Source organism: Eleutherodactylus coqui, chromosome 4 (assembly GCF_035609145.1).
Source record: "Eleutherodactylus coqui strain aEleCoq1 chromosome 4, aEleCoq1.hap1, whole genome shotgun sequence".
Lineage (NCBI taxonomy): Eukaryota > Metazoa > Chordata > Amphibia > Anura > Eleutherodactylidae > Eleutherodactylus > Eleutherodactylus coqui.
This window is the reverse complement of record NC_089840.1, coordinates 39474377-39496856: the sequence shown is the minus strand read 5'-3', so window position 1 is coordinate 39496856 and position 22480 is coordinate 39474377. Positions and strand designations below refer to the sequence as shown.

Sequence of the window (22480 nt, the reverse complement as noted above, 5' to 3'; positions counted from 1 at the left end):
AAACTCCTGTGCTCTGGCGGAGAGTTTGAATGGCCGCCTAGGGTGAAGAAAAGAAAAACCTTGCTCAGGCTTCTTTCCTACGAGTGTATATCGGCCCGCCGTTTTCACGGCCGGACGATATACGCTGTGATCTGATGCATTGGATTCCAATTCATCAGATCACATAGCCGAATTCTCGTGACGTAAAAGCTCCCGGGTGGGCAATATAGCGTCGGGTGTTTTTATGTCGGGAACTATCTTTTGGGCCAGAATACGTCGGCTGCTGCATGGGCTCCTATGACAGCGGCCTGGGGTGGGGAGGAGTTTAGTAGCTAAACTCCCTCCCTCTGCTCTTCTCCGTCCGGAATTTCGCCGCGGCAAATCCGCCTAATCCCTGGATTAGCCAGCCATGTGGACGAGATTTCTCATGCTTTCACGCCCGGCTGATATACGCTGCCCATCTGAGAGGGTGATTTCTCTCTAGCCAGGAGAGGGGGTGGAGCTAAAGGCCAGAACCCTCTAGCCCCACCCCATCTCACCCCCACTGTTGGGGGAAGCCCTCTAGCTCTGCCTCCTATTTCAAAATATAGGGAGATCTCTAAGAGATCCCCTGTAGCTCCGCACCCTCTCTCTGCTCACTACGGGGGATTCATTCAGCCCTGAAGGATTGCGAGGCCATTTCAATGTGAAAACACCTCGCATCCAGGGGCTTTCAGAAAGACTTTGAGGGCGATATCGGGCTGTGAATCACGGCCCAATATCACCCTCACTAGTGTGCAGGTGCCCTAATAGTGCCAGACACCATAGCTTAGTCTGCTGATAATGGTGGGACAGGGGTAGATAACATAACATAACAGGTGGGTTCAACTCCATCCAGACCATTCACCATGCAGTGTGCTGAACACCTACCTGCTATAAAACATGTCCTTCTGTCTCTCCTCGGGTCCAGACTGATGGTATTTTACAAATATCTGGAAAAAAAGTGAAGCTAATGAAAAACCTCATGGAGTAGACCACGTAGAATGGAAATGAACAATATCCATAAATCCTGATATCCAGAAATGACAAGAACGGTCTCTATAATAGAAGACACGATAGAGTATAGCCTTTTGTCTGTTGACTCTTTAATTTGTAAACTAAATAATAAAGAAGAATAAAGTAGAAGTGTATGATGTGTTGTACGGAATATCTGACCTGTATTGTTCAGGGATGACAACAACACCCCCCCTCCCAAAAAACAAAAAAACTGTGTCTGTAACAGTATTTATGGTGACATCCAGTTTGCACAGGATTTGTAGCTATTGCCATAAAATACATATTTATTTATATAGCATCAACATATTCTGCAGCGCTTTACAAATCGGGGAAAACCTACACAAAATAAGACATAACACACAGTATTAAACCAATGCACAGAGTGAACAATAGGGGTGAGGGCATAGGCGTAGCGTCAGGGGTCGCCGTGCCCGCCCTCCGCCATCCACATATGCACATTTAGTGCATTAACAGCTGGCTGCTCCTATGTGCAACACTCCAGTGATCACAGAGCAGGTAGAGCAGCCAGCCTGAGAGGAAGCAGGAAGAGCAGTGGGGAGGAGGAGGAGCATATATTGTAATTCAGCCACACTTAAGCAGCGCTGCCGATTCCAGCCACCTCATTGGTTCATCGGCACAGCATGCACGTGGATACACTCAAGCAGCCGTGCACGATGAGCTGTGCAGGAGGGTCATGTGATCTGTTACTTGGCGGCGATTTCAAGAGGACTACTAGTGGGGAGAGGAAACTGACATTTGCCCGCAGTTTTTGGAAATTACATGCTGATCTGAGATTTGGCAGCTGTTTAGAGAGGACTACTCATGTGGAGAGGAATTTCGCTCGGACACCATCTGACATAACTTGGCGAGGTAAGCTGCTGCATCTGCCCAATTTTTCATGCTGCATCTATAAAATACATTTGCGAATCACGCCCTCTGAAGTGTACCATAGCACTGCTATGGAAAGCGACGCCCCCCCTCCTTTCATTGCGATTCTCCGTTCGTGGCGAGCGGAGATTCATTGCAATCTGATTTTGCTAGTGGAATGGGGGCCATTTCGCAGCATGCTGCATCGATTCTCCACTCGTGGTGGGCAATTCGCAGCATGCTGTGAATTGCCCCCATTCTCCACGCTCAGCCTATCTATCAGATAGGGCTGACTGGTGGAGAATCAGCGGCGCCAGCTCCCGCGTCAGAGCTTCTTGTGCAGAGGGCGGTGTTTGGTCATGTTTATTTGCAAGTTTTCTCGCTCCTCTGACTCGCTGCGCCTTTTGAAACCGGCACGCGGAGAGATAAAGCAACATGGAAGCTACCGAACAAAATGATGTCATTATTCCTACAAACAGCGGGATTTTGGTCTCCAAAAGTAATAGTTCCGTTCTCTTGAGATTACGTTGCAAAACTAAAGAGGAATTTCAGCAATGGAAGGAAGAATATGAAAATTTAAACTATGTAACTTACAGTCTTACGAGAAATAACTTGCACGGGCGATAGAGTGTTATTAAAGGTAAGTGGGATGTTGACAATCGCTATGTATATACGCCATGTGTATAGATGGTGTACAGGGTATATATAAAGGGTCAGGCCTTAGTCACACGGGCGTTTTTTCACGCGATTTGCGCATCGCATGACGGATGCGCATGCGCAAATCGCGTGACCGGCGCCGAAAAATCGGCCCAAAAATCTGCTCCTAGCCGCGTTTCATTAGAAACGGGCCGGCCGGAGCTGTCCAGCGCGTTGCATTCAATGGAGACGGCAATACAGCGGCTCCATTGAATGCAAGCGCTGCGGGCGAGTGTGGGATGAATTGTCGGGAAGGGGTTAAATATATAACCCCTTTCCTGCAATGCATCCTGAAAAGTGAAAAAATAAAAAAAATGTATGTACTTACCTGCTCCCGGCAGCTGGAGATCCCGGCGGCCGGCCTGCAGTGGGTGTGAAGGGGGTGTGACTCAGGCTTGCCCCTGATTGGCTCAGCGCTGAGCCAATCAGAAGCAAGTCTCAGTCACACCCATTCATGAATTCATGAATGGGTGTGACTGAGATCAGCCTCTGATTGGCTCAGGCTGAGCCAATCGGGGGCAAGCCTGAGTCACACCCCCTTCACACCCACTGCAGGACGGCCACGGGCATCTCAGGCTGCTGGGAGCAGGTGAGTACATCCTTTTTTTTTATTTTTTCACTTTTCAGGATGCATTGCAGGAAAGGGGTTATATATTTAACCCCTTCCCGACAATTAACCCCGCGCACGCCGGCAGCCCATTGCTTTCAATGGAGCGGCTGTATTGCCGCTCCATTTAATTCAATGGGCAAACATCGTTCTTCTCTGCCACAGCTGTTCCAGCTGTGGCAGAGAAGAATGATTTGTCTTCTCTATGTTCTCATTGGGGTCGGCGCTGCTGCCGCTGGCCCCATTGAGCGCATATAGAGAAGAGAACAGGAATCGCAGATAGGTGCGATCTGCGATTTCTGTTCTCTAATTTATCGGACGAGCGCATAAAAAGCGCTCATGTGTCCGATACCATTGCAAAGCAATGGTTTTTAAAAATCGCCGGACGCATGCGCATGCGCAAATCGCGGCAATAAACGCCCGTGTGACTAAGGCCTCACTGTGTATAGGTAGTGTACAGGGTATGTATATAGGCTCTGTGTATAGGTGGTGTACAGGGTATGTATATAGGCTCTATGTATAGGTGGTATACAGGGTATGTATGTAGGTAATGTGTATAGGTGGTGTACAGGGTATGTATATAGGCCATGTGCATAGGTGTTGTACAGGGTATATATACAGGCTCTGTGTATAGGTGGTGTACAGGGTATGTATATAGGCTCTGTGGATAGGTGGTGTACAGGGTATGTATATGGGCTCTGTGTGTAGGTGATGTACAGGGTTTGTATATAGGCCATGTGTATAGGTGGTGTACAGGGTATGTATATAGGCCATGTGTATAGGTGGTGTACAGGGTATGTATATAGGCCATGTGTATAGGTGTTGTACAGTGTATGTATATAGGCTTTGTATATAGGTGGTGTACAGGGTATGTATATAGGCCATGTGTATAGGTGGTGTACAGGGTATGTGTATAGGTGGTGTACAGGGTATATATATATATAGGCTCTGTGTATTGGTGGTGTACAGGGTATGTATATAGGCTCTGTGTGTAGGTGATGTACAGGGTTTGTATATAGGCCATGTGTATAAGTGGTGTACAGGGTTTGTATATAGGCCATGTGTATAGGTGGTGTACAGGGTATGTATATAGGCCATGTGTATAGGTGGTGTACATGGTGTGTATATAGGCCATGTGTATAGGTGGTGTACAGGGTATGTATATAGGCTCTGTGTATGGGTGGTGTACAGGGTATGTATATAGGCTCTCTGTATGGGTGGTGTACAGGGTATGTATATAGGCTCTGTGTATGGGTGGTGTACAGGGTATGTATATAGGCCATGTGTATAGGTGGTGCACAGGGTTTGTATATAGGCCATGTGTATAGGTGGTGTACAGGGTATGTATATAGGCCATGTGTATAAGTGGTGTAAAGGGTATGTATATAGGCCAGGTGTATAGGTGGTGTACAGGGTATGTATATAGGCCATGTGTATAGGTGATGTACAGGGAATGTATATAGGCCATTTGTATAGGTGGTGTACAGGGTATGTATATAGGCCATGTGTATAGGTGGTGTACATGGTAAGTATATAGGCCATGTGTATAGGTGGTGTTCAGGGTATGCATATAGGCTCTGTGTATAGGCGGTGTTCAGGGTATGCATATAGGCTCTGTGTATAGGCGGTGTTCAGGGTATGTATATAGGCTCTGTGTATAGGTGGTGTACAGGGTATGTATATAGTCTGTGTATAGGTGGTGTACAGGGTATGTATATAGGCCATGTGTATAGGTGGTGTACAGGGTATGTATATAGGCCATGTGTATAGGTGGTGTACAGGGTATGTATATAGGCCATGTGTATAGGTGGTGTACAGGGTATATATATAGGCTCTGTGTATAGGCGGTGTTCAGGGTATGTATATAGGCCATGTGTATAGGTGGTGTACAGGGTATGTATATAGTCTCTGTGTATGGGTGGTGTACAGGGTATGTATATAGGCCATGTGTATAGGTGGTGTACAGGGTATGTATATAGGCCATGTGTATAGGTGGTGTACAGGGTATGTATATAGGCCATGTGTATAGGTGATGTACAGGGAATGTATATAGGCCATGTGTATAGGTGGCGTACAAGGTATGTATATAGGCCATGTGTATAGGTGGTGTTAAGGGTATGTACATAGGCTCTGTGTATAGGTGGTGTACAGGGTATGTATATAGTCTCTGTGTATGGGTGGTGTACAGGGTATGTATATAGGCCATGTGTATAGGTGGTGTACAGGGTATGTATATAGGCCATGTGTATAGGTGTAGTACAGGGTATGTATATAGGCCATGTGTATAGGTGGTGTACAGGGTATATATATATAGGCTCTGTGTATAGGCGGTGTTCAGGGTATGTATATAGGCCATGTGTATAGGTGGTGTACAGGGTATGTATATAGGCCATGTGTATAGGTGGTGTACAGGGTGTGTATATAGGCCATGTGTATAGGTGGTGTACAGGGTATGTATATAGGCCATGTGTATAGGTGGTGTACAGGGTGTGTATATAGGCCATGTGTATAGGTGGTGTACAGGGTATGTATATAGGCCATGTGTATAGGTGGTGTACAGGGTATGTATATAGGCCATGTGTATAGGTGGTGTACAGGGTATATATATAGGCCATGTGTATAGGTGGTGTACAGGGTGTGTATATAGGCCATGTGTATAGGTGGTGTACAGGGTATATATATAGGCCATGTGTATAGGTGGTGTACAGGGTATGTATAAAGGCCATGTGTATAGGTGGTGTACAGGGTATGTATATAGGCCATGTGTATAGGTGGTGTACAGGGTGTGTATATAGGCCATGTGTATAGGTGGTGTACAGGGTATGTATAAAGGCCATGTGTATAGGTGGTGTAGAGGGTATGTATATAGGCCATGTGTATAGGTGGTGTACAGGGTGTGTATATAGGCCATGTGTATAGGTGGTGTACAGGGTATGTATATAGGCCATGTGTATAGGTGGTGTACAGGGTATGTATATAGGCCATGTGTATAGGTGGTGTACAGGGTATGTATATAGGCCATGTGTATAGGTGGTGTACAGGGTGTGTATATAGGCCATGTGTATAGGTGGTGTACAGGGTATGTATATAGGCCATGTGTATAGGTGGTGTACAGGGTATGTATAAAGGCCATGTGTATAGGTGGTGTACAGGGTATGTATATAGGCCATGTGTATAGGTGGTGTACAGGGTGTGTATATAGGCCATGTGTATAGGTGGTGTACAGGGTATGTATAAAGGCCATGTGTATAGGTGGTGTAGAGGGTATGTATATAGGCCATGTGTATAGGTGGTGTACAGGGTATGTATATAGGCCATGTGTATAGGTGGTGTACAGGGTATGTATATAGGCCATGTGTATAGGTGGTGTACAGGGTATGTATAAAGGCCATGTGTATAGGTGGTGTACAGGGTATGTATATAGGCCATGTGTATAGGTGGTGTACAGGGTGTGTATATAGGCCATGTGTATAGGTGGTGTACAGGGTATGTATAAAGGCCATGTGTATAGGTGGTGTAGAGGGTATGTATATAGGCCATGTGTATAGGTGGTGTACAGGGTGTGTATATAGGCCATGTGTATAGGTGGTGTACAGGGTATGTATATAGGCCATGTGTATAGGTGGTGTACAGGGTATGTATATAGGCCATGTGTATAGGTGGTGTACAGGGTATGTATATAGGCCATGTGTATAGGTGGTGTACAGGGTGTGTATATAGGCCATGTGTATAGGTGGTGTACAGGGTATGTATATAGGCCATGTGTATAGGTGGTGTACAGGGTATGTATAAAGGCCATGTGTATAGGTGGTGTACAGGGTATGTATATAGGCCATGTGTATAGGTGGTGTACAGGGTGTGTATATAGGCCATGTGTATAGGTGGTGTACAGGGTATGTATAAAGGCCATGTGTATAGGTGGTGTAGAGGGTATGTATATAGGCCATGTGTATAGGTGGTGTACAGGGTATGTATATAGGCCATGTGTATAGGTGGTGTACAGGGTATGTATATAGGCCATGTGTATAGGTGGTGTACAGGGTATGTATAAAGGCCATGTGTATAGGTGGTGTACAGGGTATGTATATAGGCCATGTGTATAGGTGGTGTACAGGGTGTGTATATAGGCCATGTGTATAGGTGGTGTACAGGGTATGTATAAAGGCCATGTGTATAGGTGGTGTAGAGGGTATGTATAGGCTATGTGGATAGCTATTCTGGTTACGATTAATAAAACTTATTTTATCTGAAAAAATGTTAGTTAAAAAATGAGGTCAGTTACACGCAAACGTCGTTGTCTTTTCCCCTTTTTTGCATGTGTATGATGACATACAGGCCTAGTAGAATTGTAATATTTGTAGGGTTATAACTGTGTGCTGTGCTTACTTATTATTGGGGGAGGGGTGAGAGATGGTCCATAATGGAATGACAACTTGCTGATTGTGGTGACTTTAGATTGTCGGCTTCTTTTATGGCTTCTTCTTTTACTTAATTTTCTTAGTCATTAGCTAGTGTATGGGGGTACCGTATTTCACAGTGTATGTGGGTTACCGTATTTCACCGTGTATAAGACAATTTTATTTAACAAATATGTAACCCCAAAAATCAGGGTGCGTCTCATACACGTTAGTCAGGAACATTTTGCTTTCTTAGCCCGATTTTCCTGACTACACCGCTGTGTCACAGGTCGGGCAGCGGCGGCATGTAAAGTGTGCCTGACAAGCGAAACACCTTCCTACTGACACACGCAGACATAACATACAGATATTCCATGACATGACATGACATACATAAGAACATACATAAAACACAGATTATAAACACCCGGCGAACCTGTTTCATCTGTCAATCAGACCTGATTTCCGTGAGGCCCCTATAGCAACGAGGCCGGTACTTCTGCTCTCCAGAGGAATTCCTGGCCCTGTTGCAATGGGGACCGCACCGAGGGCAGTTCTAATTGACTGATGAAGCAAGAAGTTCGCCGGGGGGTTTATAATCCGTGTTTTATGTATGTCCTATGTAGGCATGTCATGTAATGGAATGTTTGCATGTTATGTCTATCTGTACTGTGTGTATGTTGTGTCTGTAGGAAGATGTTTTACGGGTTGTGCACCCTTTACATGCCGCTGCGGCTCTCTGCTCTACAGCACCAAGGGGGCCCGCCCGTGAAAGGGTACTAGGGACAGTATTTAAGCATACTAGTGTACACATTAAAAATATGTGCTGTATTATGTTTTAAAACTTGTTTTCAAAGTTTTTCTCTGCACACATCCACTCATGCTCATCCACCATCACTCCCAGCATCCACATACAGACACACATTCTGCTTCTCACACGCGCCCCCCCCCCCCCCCCCCCTCCGCTCAGCCACTTACACACACACAGAAGGCCATACTCACCAGCACCGGCAGGCAGCAGCCGGACACCTCCTGGTTGCGTTACCACAAGACCTCACTGATGCAATCAGGAAGGATTCGGCTGCCTGCAGCACCTGCCCGATAACACGATACCCGGCGTATAAGATGACCGACGACTTTGGAGAAGAATTTGCTGTGTTAAAAATTCGTCTTATAGGCCAGAAAATACATTACATAAGATTTGAGTATTTTATTTTTTTTGTATTTTTGGATCCACTAATTGCTTTTATTTTTCTAGCAAACGTACAGGTGCCATCACAATACTGTACCAAATTAGCACAAAGTGAACAAACCTTCGCAAAAAGATACCAATTCTCCAAATAAGATGTCTGTATCTATTAAAGTTGTGGTGAAGAAAGCAGGGACAGTATCTAGCCGATAGATGTTTAGAGACTTATTAGCCAATAACTACGCAAACCCCCGGAATTAAGCCAATTGCAGGGATAATTTTTTTCTTCCTTTTTACAGGTCAGCTGAAACGTTTTTACCAGAATACCCCACTGCGGTTACAGTTTCCGGTGCTCACAATCAGAGTTGAAGCAGCAGAAAGCCTGAAGGTCCGAGATGTTGGCTCAGAAGGACGCTTACAAGCTGGTAATGGCCCATCACATGCTATGGAACTACATAAACGGGACCTGATGGAGCAATAACATGAAGTTTATGTGACGCTGCTCACTGTCTCTCATTACAATGGGTTCAAAGTTTGTACACTAAGCTATTTAACCCCTTTGTGGCCAAGCCTGTTTGTGCCTTAGTGACAGAGCGAAATTTTGGAAATCTACAATGTGTCACTTAACATATCATAACTATGTAAAGGCTTTGCATATCCAAGTGATTCTGACATTGTTTTTTCGTCCCCTTGTTGTACTTCATTTAGGTGGTAAAAATAGACTGTTGGAATTTTTGTATATTTATTAAAATTGCAAAAATGGGGAAATTTGAATAAATTGTCATTTTTTTCACACTTTCAAATGTTATATCTCTAATATGTGCAAACATACTGTACAAATCTTTGCTAAGATATATATTTCCATCTGTTTACTTTATTGTGGAAGCACGTTTGAAAAACTTTTTTTTTTTTTAGGAGACGTACAAATTTAACATTACTTTTCAGCATTTTGAGGAACATTTTGTTTCCCTGCACCAAGCCAAAATTGCAAATGCTCATAGGTGTCAGAACGATAGATACCCCCACAAATGACCCCATTTTAAAAACTACACCCCTTAATGGATTCACTGAGTGGGTGGTGTGGGGTGGGGGGGTTAAGAGGATTTTGACCCCACAGTTTTTTCAGGAATTAATGCAATTTAGAAGTGAAAAAATAAAATTTCATATTTTTACAAATATGTAATTTTCAAGAGTGTTTTTTCTATAGTGCACATGAAAATGAGTATTGACACCCCAAAATGGATACCCTTGTTTGTCTCGTGTTCAGAAATATACCCATAGTGGCCCTAATATTATGTCTATATGCACAATGGGGCCCAAAGTGAAAAGAGTAGTCTGTGGCTTTCTGAACAGAAATTTTGCTTGAAGGCCTTTTATACCCCATAGCACACTTGTAGAGCTCTTAAGCGGCCCAAACTATAAAGAACCCCCACAAAGGACCACATTGTGAAAACTAGACCCCTAACGAATTTATCTAGGGGTGTACTGCCCATTTTGCCTGTAGCAGCAGCCACAATTAGAGATGAGCGAACGCGTTCGTCCGAGCTTGCTATTCGTGCGAATATTAGGGTGTTCGGGATGTTCGTTATTCGTAACGAACACCATGCGGTGTTCTGGTAAATTAAACTTTCTTCCCTGAGACGTTAGCGCTTTTTTTTGGCCAATATAAAGACAGGGAAGGCATTACAACTTCCCCCTGCAACGTTTAAGCCCTATACCACCCCCCTGCTGTGAGTGGCTGGGGAGATAAGGTGTCACCCGAGTATTGAAATCTGCCCCTCCCGCTGCTCGCTATGGATGCATTCTATATGCGCTCAATGGGGCCAGCGGCAGCAGCGCTGACCCCATTGAGAACATATAGAAGACAAATCCTTCTTCTCTGGCACAGCTGTAACAGCTGTAGCAGAGAAGAACGATGTTTGCCCATTGAATTCAATGGAACCGGCAATACAGCCGACTCCACTGAATGCAATGGGCTGCCGGCGATCGCAGGATGAATGGTCGGAAAGGGGTTAAATATATAACCCCTTTCCTGCAATTCATCCAGAAATGTGTTACACTAAAAATATATACCGGCGTATAAGGCGACCGGGCGTATAAGACGACCCCCCAACTGTCACCTTATACGCCGGTAATACAGTGGAGCAAAGAATAAAAAGCATTACTTACGTTTTTAGATGATCTGCGGCGCTCCTGCAGGCTGTCACTCCCTCCTGGTCCACGGCAGACAAGCTTTCTCCACGAAAGACTTTAAATCCCTGCCTCCAGAAGCACATGTGCCTTCAGCCAATCACAGCCAATGACAATGATGTCATTGAATGGCTGTGATTGGCTGTGTTTCTGGAGGCGGGGATTTCAAGGCTTGAAATCCCCGCCTCCAGAAACACAGCCAATCACAGCCATTCAATGACATCATTGTCATTGGCTGTGATTGGCTGAAGGCACATGTGCTTCTGGAGGCAGGGATTTAAAGTCTTTCGTGGAGAAAGCTTGTCTGCCGTGGACCAGGAGGGAGTGACAGCCTGCAGGAGTGCCGCAGATCATCTAAAAACGTAAGTAATGCTTTTTATTCTTTGCTCCACTGTATTACCGGCGTATAAGGTGACAGTTGGGGGGTCGTCTTATACGCCCTGTCGCCTTATACGCCGGTATATATTTTTAGTGTAACACATTTCTGGATGAATTGCAGGAAAGGGGTTATATATTTAACCCCTTTCCGACCATTCATCCTGCGATCGCCGGCAGCCCATTGCATTCAGTGGAACATGCTGTATTGCCGCTCCATTGAATTCAATGGGCAAACATCGTTCTTCTCTGCTACAGCTGTTACAGCTGTGCCAGAGGAGGACGATCTTTATGCTGACAGTGGGGGGGGGGGGGCACTCTTGCCGCTATTGTGGCTTAATAGTGGGACCTGTGAACTTGAGATGCAGCCCACCATGTAGCCCCTCGCCTGCCCTATCCGTCACTGTGTCATTCCCATCACTTTCCTGAATTGCCCAGATTTTCACACATGAAAACCTTAGCGAGCATCGGCGAAATACAAAAATGTTCCGGTCGCCCATTGACTTCAATGGGGTTCGTTGTTCGAAACGAACCCTCGAGCATCACGGGAAGTTCGTTACGAATAACGAACACCCGAACATTTTGGTGTTCGCTCATCTCTAGCCACAATACATATTCGAGTATAGCCGCTCCGAGTGTAAGCCAAGGTACCTAATATTACCCCTAGGCTTATACTCAAGTCAATCATTTTCCACAGGTTTTTGGGGTAAAAGTTGGTACCTTGGCTTATACTCAGGTTGGCTTAGACTGAAGTATATCTGATTACATGCAAAATGCCTAATGAAATCAGAGCAATCGTTGCATGCAAAGCATTAACAGCGGGAATCGGTTGTCTCACCTATCCCCGCTGTGACTGCGGGAGGCCAACTGTCATTAGCAACAGTCTCCAGCAGTAGATGGTGTGGGCTCAGATCCGTAGGATGTAGATGTAAGTTCATTCCAGAAAGCTGCTTCCCAAAGTATACGTACATTCACGTGCTGCGGTGGGAAGGGGTTAAAAAGGGTTTCCTGGGACTCCAGTACTGATGATCCATGCGCAGTGAAGTGGTGATCTGCCTCTCAGAATCCCTGCCAACCAGCTGATGACGAGTGAGCACCGCTGCCACTTCAGTCTATGCCAGAAGCAGCATCGTACATTGTAGAGTGGATGCGCCTGCCAATGTAGCTCCAACTCCTTTCCTTTAACGCAACAGAGCTGCTCTGACCATGTGACCAACGAACGTGACAACACAGACCTGAGAGCTCATCTCACCTGAGCGTCATGGCCACTTCAATCAGCTAATTAGTGGGGATCCTGAACGGTAGACCACGCAGATCAATTATGAATGACCTATCCACAGGATAGGCCATCAGTGGCTTAATCCTGAAACACCCCTTTAAAGTGTTGGAAATAAGGAGTCTGAAAAGGATAGAATTTCTTACCGAAAATTCCTTTTTTCCGAGTCATCATGATGGCAGTACATGGAGGTTGCCCTCTGACCTTGTAGGGACAGGAAGCAAGAGACTTGAGAAGGCTCCTCCTGCCTGTCTTCCAAATGACTTACATGGACATATTTCTGTTTATCAGGAAACTTTGATTCACTCAAGAAAAAAACATCGTTAGTTCACGTTAAACACAAAAAGAGGAGTGAGCTACCCAAACATTAACGGAAATATTATGCCATAACACCGCATGTAAAATTATATATAATGTCTCTAAATATATATATACATATATTATTATTTTTTTAGGGAGGGAAATACCGCCATGATGACTCGGAAAAAATGAATTTTCGGTAAGAAATTCTATCCTTTTGCCTGGCGTCATCATGATGGCAGTACATGGAGCCATGCCAAATTACTTTCCTATGGGGGGACTATTGCCTGTAAGACTTTCCTACCAAACGATAAGTCCGAGGAAAGATCGGTATTTAGTCTGTAATGCTTTATGAACGTGTGCAGGCTAGACCACGTGGCTGCCCTGCATATCTGGTCTGGAGAAGCCATGGCCCTTTCTGCCCTAGAGCACGTTACGGCTCTTGTCGAATGAGCCCTCAGTCCTTCCAGCAAGCCTACTCCTCCAGCAATAAGGCGTTTGCGGATCGCTGTTTTTATCCAGTGGCTAATGGATCTTTTAGAAGCCGGCTTTCCTCTGCCCGGCCCCTGAAATTGAATAAAGAGATTGTCAGCTTTTCTAAAGGAAGACATACGTTCTAAATAACACAGCATGGCTCTTTTAACGTCCAGGCTGTGGTATTCCTTCTCTTTGTCATTTCTGGGGTTCTGACAGAAGGAGGGAAGGATAACCTCCTGCTGTCTATGGAACTTTGAGGCTACTTTGGGTAAGAAAAAGGGGTCCATTTTTAATATGATTCTATCATCCAAAACTAATAGATACAGTGTTCTGCACGAAAAAGCCTGGATCTCGTTAACCCGCCTTGCTGTTGTAACGGAGTATTGTTTTAAGGTTTAATATTTTAATTGATGATTGTTCTATGGGCTCGAATGGGGGCCTACAGAGGCGTTTAAGCACTAGGTTTAAGTCCCATGGAGGCACTGAGCTACAAACTACTGGCCTTATCCTCTCTGCCGCCTTCATGAACCTGCGGATTAATTTATGCTCGGCTAACGGCTGGTCCAGGAAGCATGAGAGGGCTGAGATCTGGACTTTAAGGGTCCCTGGGCTTATGTTTTTGTCCAGGCCCTCCTGGAGGAAGTCCAAAATCTCCGTCACTGAGGTGTCGAAGTCGGAAACTTCCGACTTCCTTCAGGAAGAAAACTTCTTCCATATCTTATTATAAATGGCGGTGGTTACTGGCTTGCGGCTCTGGCGCAGAGTTGATACTACCCTGGCGGACAGACCTTGTCTTAGCAACATCTGTTCCTCAACATCCAGGCTGTTAGTTTCATCTTCTGCACGTTGGGACACAAAACTGGGCCCTGCGACAGGGGATCTTCTCTGGCTGAGAGCCGGATTGGGTCCGTGATAGCCAGATTTATGAGAAGGGGAAACCATGCACGCTTTTCCCAGTACGGGACGACTAGTATGACGGTCACGTGGCTCCGCTGGATCTTCTGCAGGACCCTTGAGATAAGGGGAATGGGAGAAAAGGCGTAGGCCAGACCTATGTCCCAGGTTTGAGAGAACGCGTCCATCCCCTCGGCTTTGTCTCTTGGATTGAGGAAGAAGTATTTCGGACATTTTATGTTTAAGCTGCTCGCAAAAAGATCTACTTGTGGCATGCCCCAGATGTCCATGATGCGCCGAAACTCTTCTTGATTCAGAGACCACTCTCCTGGGTCCAGGTGTCTTCGGCTGAGATAGTCTGCTGTCATGTTCTGAGATCCTCTGAGGTGGACTGTTGTTAGGGACCGCAACATGACTTCGGCCCACCGGAAGATTCAGGCTGTCAGTTTCAGGAGATGGAAGTTCCTGGTACCTCCCTGATGATAAATAAGGGAGACCGCAGTCATGTTATCTGAGAAGACCTTAACATGTTTGTCTCTTAGGGTGTCTTGTGACCTGTGCAGCGCTTCCCAGATGGCTATAAGCTCCCTGAAGTTTGAGGTCTGGCTTCTACTTTCTAGGCCCCATCTCCCTTGTAACAGATGTTGTCCTACCTGTGCTCCCCAACCGAGTTGGCTAGCATCCGTGACTACGCTAACAAAGGGTTCGGGAACCCACTGGGATTCTGCATTTAGATTACACGCCGACAGCCAGCAGCGAAGAGACCGCGCGACTGTTGATGACAGCGGCATCTTGGCATCTAATGAGGTCGCCGCTCTGTCCCAATTACCCAGGACAGCCCTTTGCAATGTACTTGAATGAGCCTGGGCCCATGGTATAATCTGGATACATGATGTCATAAGGCCCAACAGTCTCATTCCTTCTCTTACCGATATCTATTTTTTCCCCGTGTATTTACGGACTGTCTGTCCTAAGCTCTCCTTCCTGGGTGGCGGCAAGGATAGAGACTGGAATAGGGTGACAGATCGAGCAGTATCTTCCTTCAGGTCTTTTGCCGAAGGTCCTATCAGTAGGAAATCGTCCAAATGTGGAACGATATTGATGCCTGATCCATGAAGATGCGCTACCATCTCGACCACGATCTTCGAGAAGACTGTTGCGGTAGATATGCCAAATGGTAAGCACTGGAACTGGAAGTGATACAGGGGATTCCCGATTTCTACCGCGAATCGCAGATATTTATGATGTTCCAGAAGATTCGGGACATGATAGTAAGCATCCTTCAGGTCAATTGTACACATATAGTCCCCCCTATTGACTAGGGTTACTGCTGACCTGATGGTCTCCATCTTAAACTTTTTATAGATGATATATCTGTGCAGGCCTTTTAGGTTAAAGATCATCCGGTGCGACCCATTTGTTTTTTTAATAAGAAAGAGGGGAGAGTAGTGCCCCGATCCCTGTTCTACCGCGGGGACCTCCACTATAGCCCCATATGTAGCAGGTTAGCGATCTCATCTCTAAAGATTTTTTGGAGGGCCGGGGATTACGTGGGAGTAACCGCGAACCTATTGGGAGGCCGGACGAAGAACTCTATTCTGTACCCCTGGGATACTAACTGGAGAACCCACGGGTTTTCTGTAACGCCCTGCCATTCTTTACTAAACCTCAGTAGTCTACCCCCCACCTGGGAATTTTCTATTGGGGTAGCGATTTTCCCCGTCTTACCCCTGCCACCTTTGGGGTAAGACCAGCGGCCCATCTTCCCTTTTCCCCCGATAGGGTTTGAAGGTTGGTTGTCGCTTGAAGGGTAGCGGGGTCCACCCCTGGTCTGGAAAGCCTTGGGTCTTGTCTGCTGCTTTCTTCAGGATTTCATCCAGATCAGCCCTGAAGATATATTGACTGTAGAAGGGGATGTTGCACAGTTTATTTTTAGACCTAGCGTCCGCCTTCCAGGTTTTCAGCCAGATTGCCCGCCTAGCCAAATTAGACAGCGCCGCATTCCTGGCTGCTAGTCTAATTGTCTCGACAGAGGCATCCGCCAGAAAGGCTGTCCCTAGTCTTAGCAGGGGTATGCACTCTTGGATCTCCTCTCTGGATGCCCACTGCCAGACTTGGTCGTCCAATTCCCCCCAGCCAAAGGAACATAGACCTTGCCACGGACGTGGCTACGATGTTCGATTCCAGGGTATAGGCTGATGCTTGCCATGCCCGCTTCATGAGGACATCAACTTTATTGTCCATGGGGTCTTTTAGGTGGGAGGAGTCCTCCAAGGGAAGCGCCGTTTTTCTAGCCATCCTGGCTACCTGCGCATCTACCTTCAGTACGTCCTCGTAATCCCGTACATCTTCCTCCGAGAACCAGAGCCTCTCTTTATATTTCCGGTGCAGATACAAGTGTTTGTCCACGCAGGCCCATTTATCAGAGATCACTTTCTTCAAGGTGGTATTTACTAGAAACACAGTCTTGTTTCTTGCCCTTAGTCCGCCAAACATGTCGTCCTGGACAGACCTTGACTCGACCGTATCTTCGATTTTCATGGTGTCTCTCACCGCTTTTAGAAGCTCGTCGAGATCACCTGACGCGAAATAGTATTTCTTACTCTCATCCTTAGCCGCGGGGGGATGGTCAAATAATTAGCCCTCTGAGAGCTCGCCTAGCGACTGCTCTAAATCTGAGCTTGTCAATGGCGCATAACTGGGCCCCTTTTTTCTCTCGCTGGGCTGACGGAGGGCTAGAGATGGACGCTCGCACTTCCTCTCTGACTAGGGACCTTATGTCCTCCATAAATGCTGACTGTTCCTCTTTAAGGATTTTTGCCGTGCATTCTGGGTGATTTTTTTCTATGCCTCCTCTAATTTTTTAAGGCACATGGAACACTTCCTATGCCTTTTTTTGGGATCCTGCTTTACTTTAACAGATTCCTTGTCTTGCAACAATGCATAGCATAGAGGTGCATACATACACATACAATGCCCACCCATAAAACCAAACTTTGTACATATTGCACCTTTTTTGGTTTAGTGGAACACTCACGGTTTGCAGGGCCTCCACGTCAGTCTCTCTGCTGGTCATGCTGGAAGTAAAAGGTAACGCCACAGACCTGAGTCCTGAAATGCACGCTTCTGTGAAGATGCCGCTGTAGTGGACGCTTGCCGTGGGTTTTTTTTTAGTGTCCCGGGCTCTACTTCCAGGTGTGTCGTTACCGCGTTGTGACACGTCACAAGCCCCGCGTCGCACGCTGACGCGCTGGAACCTGCTGCCGGTGGGAGAGGGGTCCTAGGAGCCTCTGGCCCGCCGCTTTCCCTGGCGCCACGGAAATGAAATGAGGGGAGGCCAAGCCTGTGGCCCGCCGTTCCCCCAGATCGCGGATGAAGAGGAGGTAAGAGGGGAGGCGAATCCTGTGGTCCGCGCTTCCCCTCCCCCTCCGTCGATCTTTTGGCACCATGGAGGGAGCCCTCTTGCTTGTCCCTGTAGGGACAGGAAGCACTGAGGAATGGAAGGGAGGAGGAGCCTCTTCAAGTCTCTTGCTTCCTGTCCCTACAAGGTCAGAGGGCAACCTCCATGTACTGCCGTCATGATGACGCCGGGGAAAACATAAATATGGCCAAAAAAAAACCAAATTCAAATCAAATAATTTTATTATTTAATGAAAATGTGGATTTTACACCAAGTTTCATTCCCTGATGTAAACAAAAGGCCACTGTGTTTATGGGTCTTTTCTGTTTACTACAGCGTAGTAAAATATTGCGCAGTTTTTCAGGATCCTCCGTCATAATCCTTTGAAAGAAAAAGCTTATAAAAAGATGAGTCACAGGCAAAAATAAATTCACAACACATAGGGTTTGAAGATTGTTGAACGTCGAGAGTCTCTTCACTGTCTGCCAGCCTTCCCGTTCTCAAGGGCATCAGATCTACAGGAAATGACGAAAAATCAGCAGGTTAACACTGATTAGATGCGCTCCACCCATTTACATTGACCACTACTTCCCCAACCAGGTCAGAAGAATCAGACAACAAGAGATTTCTTTATTTCGCAACAGTACAGATTTTTTCTGGACCGTCTAAGAAGACATTAAGTTAATTTTCATTCAAAGAATTGTCTGCGAATGCCACGATCAATATTAACATGGATTGCGATTGTTAACACTTTAAATGATGCTGTCCATTCTGACAGTTGCATTTCAATTCTCTTACTGGTGTTCCAAACCAACGGCGATGTGCAGTTTGGTTGTCATGGCATCCTGGGGCACCGAGAGTTGCCATGGTTGATTACCTTGCCTGTGGCATTACTCCATAAAACGGTAGTATGGGTGATCAAATTATCACAGGTGCAGGTCCTTTCACATTAATAATAGCAAAAAAAAAATATATATATATATGTATATATATATATATATATATATATATATATATATATATATACTAGCTGATATACCCGGCTTCGCCCGAGTTAATTTGGTACTGGTGTTTAACTGGTGTTCACCTGGAAAATCTTATGAAGTCGTGGTTACTTTAGAGATACCGGAAAAACATATGTTCACCATTTTGCATAGTTCTCTGCGTTACCCAGGAAACACCACGGGAGGTAACCACGCGACATTTCCTTTATATAAAATGACATCAGGAAGTGAGAGAATTAGATTCCATACGTAAAATTTGGACACTAATTCTTTTGCACTTAGAATTGAATAATCGAGTTGCGACCCATTAACTTTTCCTATTTATGACATAATAAATGCCCGTTCCAAATTTCATGTTTCTATGACACCAAGAAGTGAGAGAATAAGATTCCGTACGTAAAATTTGAACGCTAGTTCTTTTACGCTAGAATTGAATAATCGAGTTGGGACCCATTAACTTTTCCTATTTATGACATATTCAATGCTTATGGCAAATTTCATGTTTCTATGACTTTGGAAAGTGAGAGATTTAGATTATGTACGTAAAATTTGGACGCTAATTCTTTTGCGCATAGAATTGAATAATCGAGTTGGGACCCTTTAGCTTTTCCTATTTATGACATAATCAATGCCCGTGCCAAATTTCACGTTTCTATGACACCGGAAAGTGAGAAAAATACATCCCGTACGTAAAATTTGGACGCTAATTCTTTTGCGCATAGAATTGAACAATCGAGTTGGGACCCATTAGCTTTTCCTATTTATGACATAATCAATGCTCGTGCCAAATTTCACGTTTCTATGACACCGGAAAGTGAGAAAATTACATTCCGTACGTAAAAATTGGACGCTAATTCTTTTGCGCATAAAATTGAATAATCAAGTTGGAACCCATTAGCTTTTCCTATTTATGACATAATCAATGCTCGTGCCAAATATCACATTTCTATGATACCGGAAAGTGAGAAAGTTACATACCGTACATAAAATTTGGACACTAATTCTTTTGCGCATAGAATTGAATAATCGAGTTGGGACCCATTAGCTTCTCCTATTTATGATATATTCAATTCCCGTGCCAAATTTTAAGTTTCTATGACATTGGGAAGTGAGAGATTTAGATTATGTACGTAAAATTTCGACGCTAATTCTTTTGTGCTAGAATTGAATAATCGAGTTGGGACCCAATTACTTTTCCTATTTTGGAGATAATCTATGCTTGTGCCAAAACTCATATTTCTATGACATCGGGAAGTTGGAGAACTTTTGGCGAGTCAGTCAGTGAGTCAGTGAGGGCTTTCGCCTTTATATATATAGATATATAGTTACACATATTTGCCATCACTTTGTCTATAATCGTCCACCCATGTTGACAAAAAGTAATACAGCAAAAGAGGGAAAAAATAAATTTAGGTATGGCAGTAAGGCCTTCTGCACAAAGGGGGGGTCAGACATTGAATGCGGGATTACCACAGCGGAGTTTGACACAGTGCCTGGACGATGCCCCCTGTGTACCTGTCCAGAGTGTTCAGCGCTACAACTGTGCCATATGGCACTAAATTGCGCAAGCACAGTAGCCCCCGGCGCTCTGTGATGACCTACGTCTTGTGATACTTCTGTATGGCTCACTGTGGAAGTGGCACGGGACGGACGGCTTCTATTGACTTCAATGGAAGCTGTCTCTGCGTAGCCCACACCACAGTTCTGCATGCTGTGATTTAACCCCTTAGTGGCGAAGCCTGTTTGCACCTTAGTGACGGAGCCAAATTTTGGAAATCTGACATGCGTCGTTCAATGTAGCATAACTCCGTAAAGGCTTTACATATCCAAGGGATTCTGACATTGTTTTTTCGCCACATGTTGTACTTCAATTTGGTTGTAAAAAGAGACCGATATAATTTGTGTATATTTATTAAAAGTACCAATATTGGAAAAATTTTGAAAAAATTGTCATTTTTTCACATTTTCAACTGTAATATCTCAAATATGTCCAAACATACTGTACAAATTTTTGATAAGATATATATTTCCATCTGTTTACTTTATTCTGAATGCACACTTGAAAAACTTTTGTGTTTTTTTTAACCATTTATAGGACATACAAATTTAACATTACTTTTCAGCATTTTGAGGAACACTTTGTTTTCCTGCACCAAGCCAAGTTTGCAAAGGCTCATGAGTGTCAGAATAATAGACCCCCCCCAAATGACCCCATTTTAAAAAACTACACCCCTTAATGTACTCACTGAGGGGGGGTCAGGAGTATTTTGACCCCACCAGTTTTTCTTTAGGAATTAATTCAATTTAGAGGAGAAAAAATAAAATTTCATATTTTTGCAAATATGTCATATTTTATATGTCATATGACATATTTTTTTCCTACAATGCCCATGAAAATGAGGATTTACACCCCAAAATGGATACCCCCGTTTCTCCCGTATTCAGAGACTTACCCATTGTGGCCCTAATCTTATGTGTGGAAGCACAATGGGACCCAAAATGAAAGGAGTAGTCGGTGTCTTTCAGAACATAAATTTTGCTTGAAGGCGTTTTAGGCCCCATAGCACTTTTGTAGAGCTCTTAAGCGGCCAAAACCAAAGAGAACCCCCACAAATGACCCCATTTTAAAAACTAGACCCCTTAACGAATTTATCTAGGGGTGTACTGCCCATTTTGACCCCACAGTTTTTGAATGATTTCAAGCAAAGCAATAGGAAAAAAATGTGATTTTCGTTTTTTTGGCAGTTGTATCAATTTAAAAACTGTTTTTTTTGTACAGCACACATAGGAATGAAGACTTTTACCCCAAAATGGATACCCCTGTTTGTCCCGTGTTCATAAACATACCCCTTGTGGCCCTAATCTACTTAAATGACACATGGCAGGCCTATAATGGAAGGAGCACCCGTTGGATTTCAGGGTACAACGGAACAAATTCCAGGCCCCATCGCCCACTTATAGAGCCATTGAGCGTCCAAAACGATAAAGAACCCCAACAAATGACCCCATTTTAAAAACTAGACCCCTTAATGAATTCATCTAGGGGTGTATTGCATATTTTGACCCCACAGTATTTGAATAAATCTAAGCAAAGCAGAAGGAAAAAATTATGATTTTCATTTTTTTGGCAATTTTGTCAATTTAAAAACTGTTTCTTTGTACGGTGTACATAGGAATGAAGACCTTCACCCCAAAATGGATACCCCCGTTTGTCCCGTGTTCAAAAACATACCCCTTGTGGCCCTAATCTACTTAAAGGACACATGTCAAGGCCTGTAATGCAGGGAACACCCGTTGGATTGCTGGGCACAACTGAATAAATCCCAGGCCCCATTGTTCATTTGTACGGAATAAAAATTGACTCCCTAAAAATATCCCCCCCCCCCCCCCCGTGCCCTTTTCGGCGTTCCCCAAATCTTAGATAAAAGTAATAATGTGAACTGTGTGGTATTTCCGAAGACAGGGGTAATTACGGAGGCTGGTTGGAATGGGTACATGGGGCAATAAAACCGGGTATCCTCCCCTCCTCTCATGCTTTTTGGAGGTATTTCGTGACCTCAGTAGCGGGTATGGGGTGTAAAAAGTGGCGTTCTGTGAGTCTCCGTAAGCTTGATGAGGTGCGGCGGTCTCGCACAGAAGACGCTCAATAAGGTGCTCCTGGAACTGCAGGAAGGCGAACGTTCCCGGGGCTTCTTGTAAATTGCGTATTACAGGAAGTGGTCTGAATAACGCCGGGCTCACGCAGCCGTAGGTGGAATCTGCTTGCGGAGGCCCGCAGCGGATCCCAGCTGTGG

The 22480-nt window shown here is 45.0% G+C and overlaps 1 protein-coding gene across 1 annotated transcript in view; it reads left to right on the top strand.

Annotated features, from left to right (window-relative positions):
- Positions 1–1736: 1736 nt before the first annotated feature.
- LOC136625254 (leukocyte cysteine proteinase inhibitor 1-like) overlaps positions 1737–22480 on the top strand; it is a 37135-nt gene continuing 16391 nt past the window's right edge. The window contains exons 1-2 of the mRNA XM_066599307.1: positions 1737–1884; positions 9070–9195. Coding sequence (XP_066455404.1) covers positions 9166–9195 — 30 coding nt within the window. The 5' untranslated portion in view covers positions 1737–1884; positions 9070–9165. The remainder of the gene's footprint in view (positions 1885–9069; positions 9196–22480) is intronic.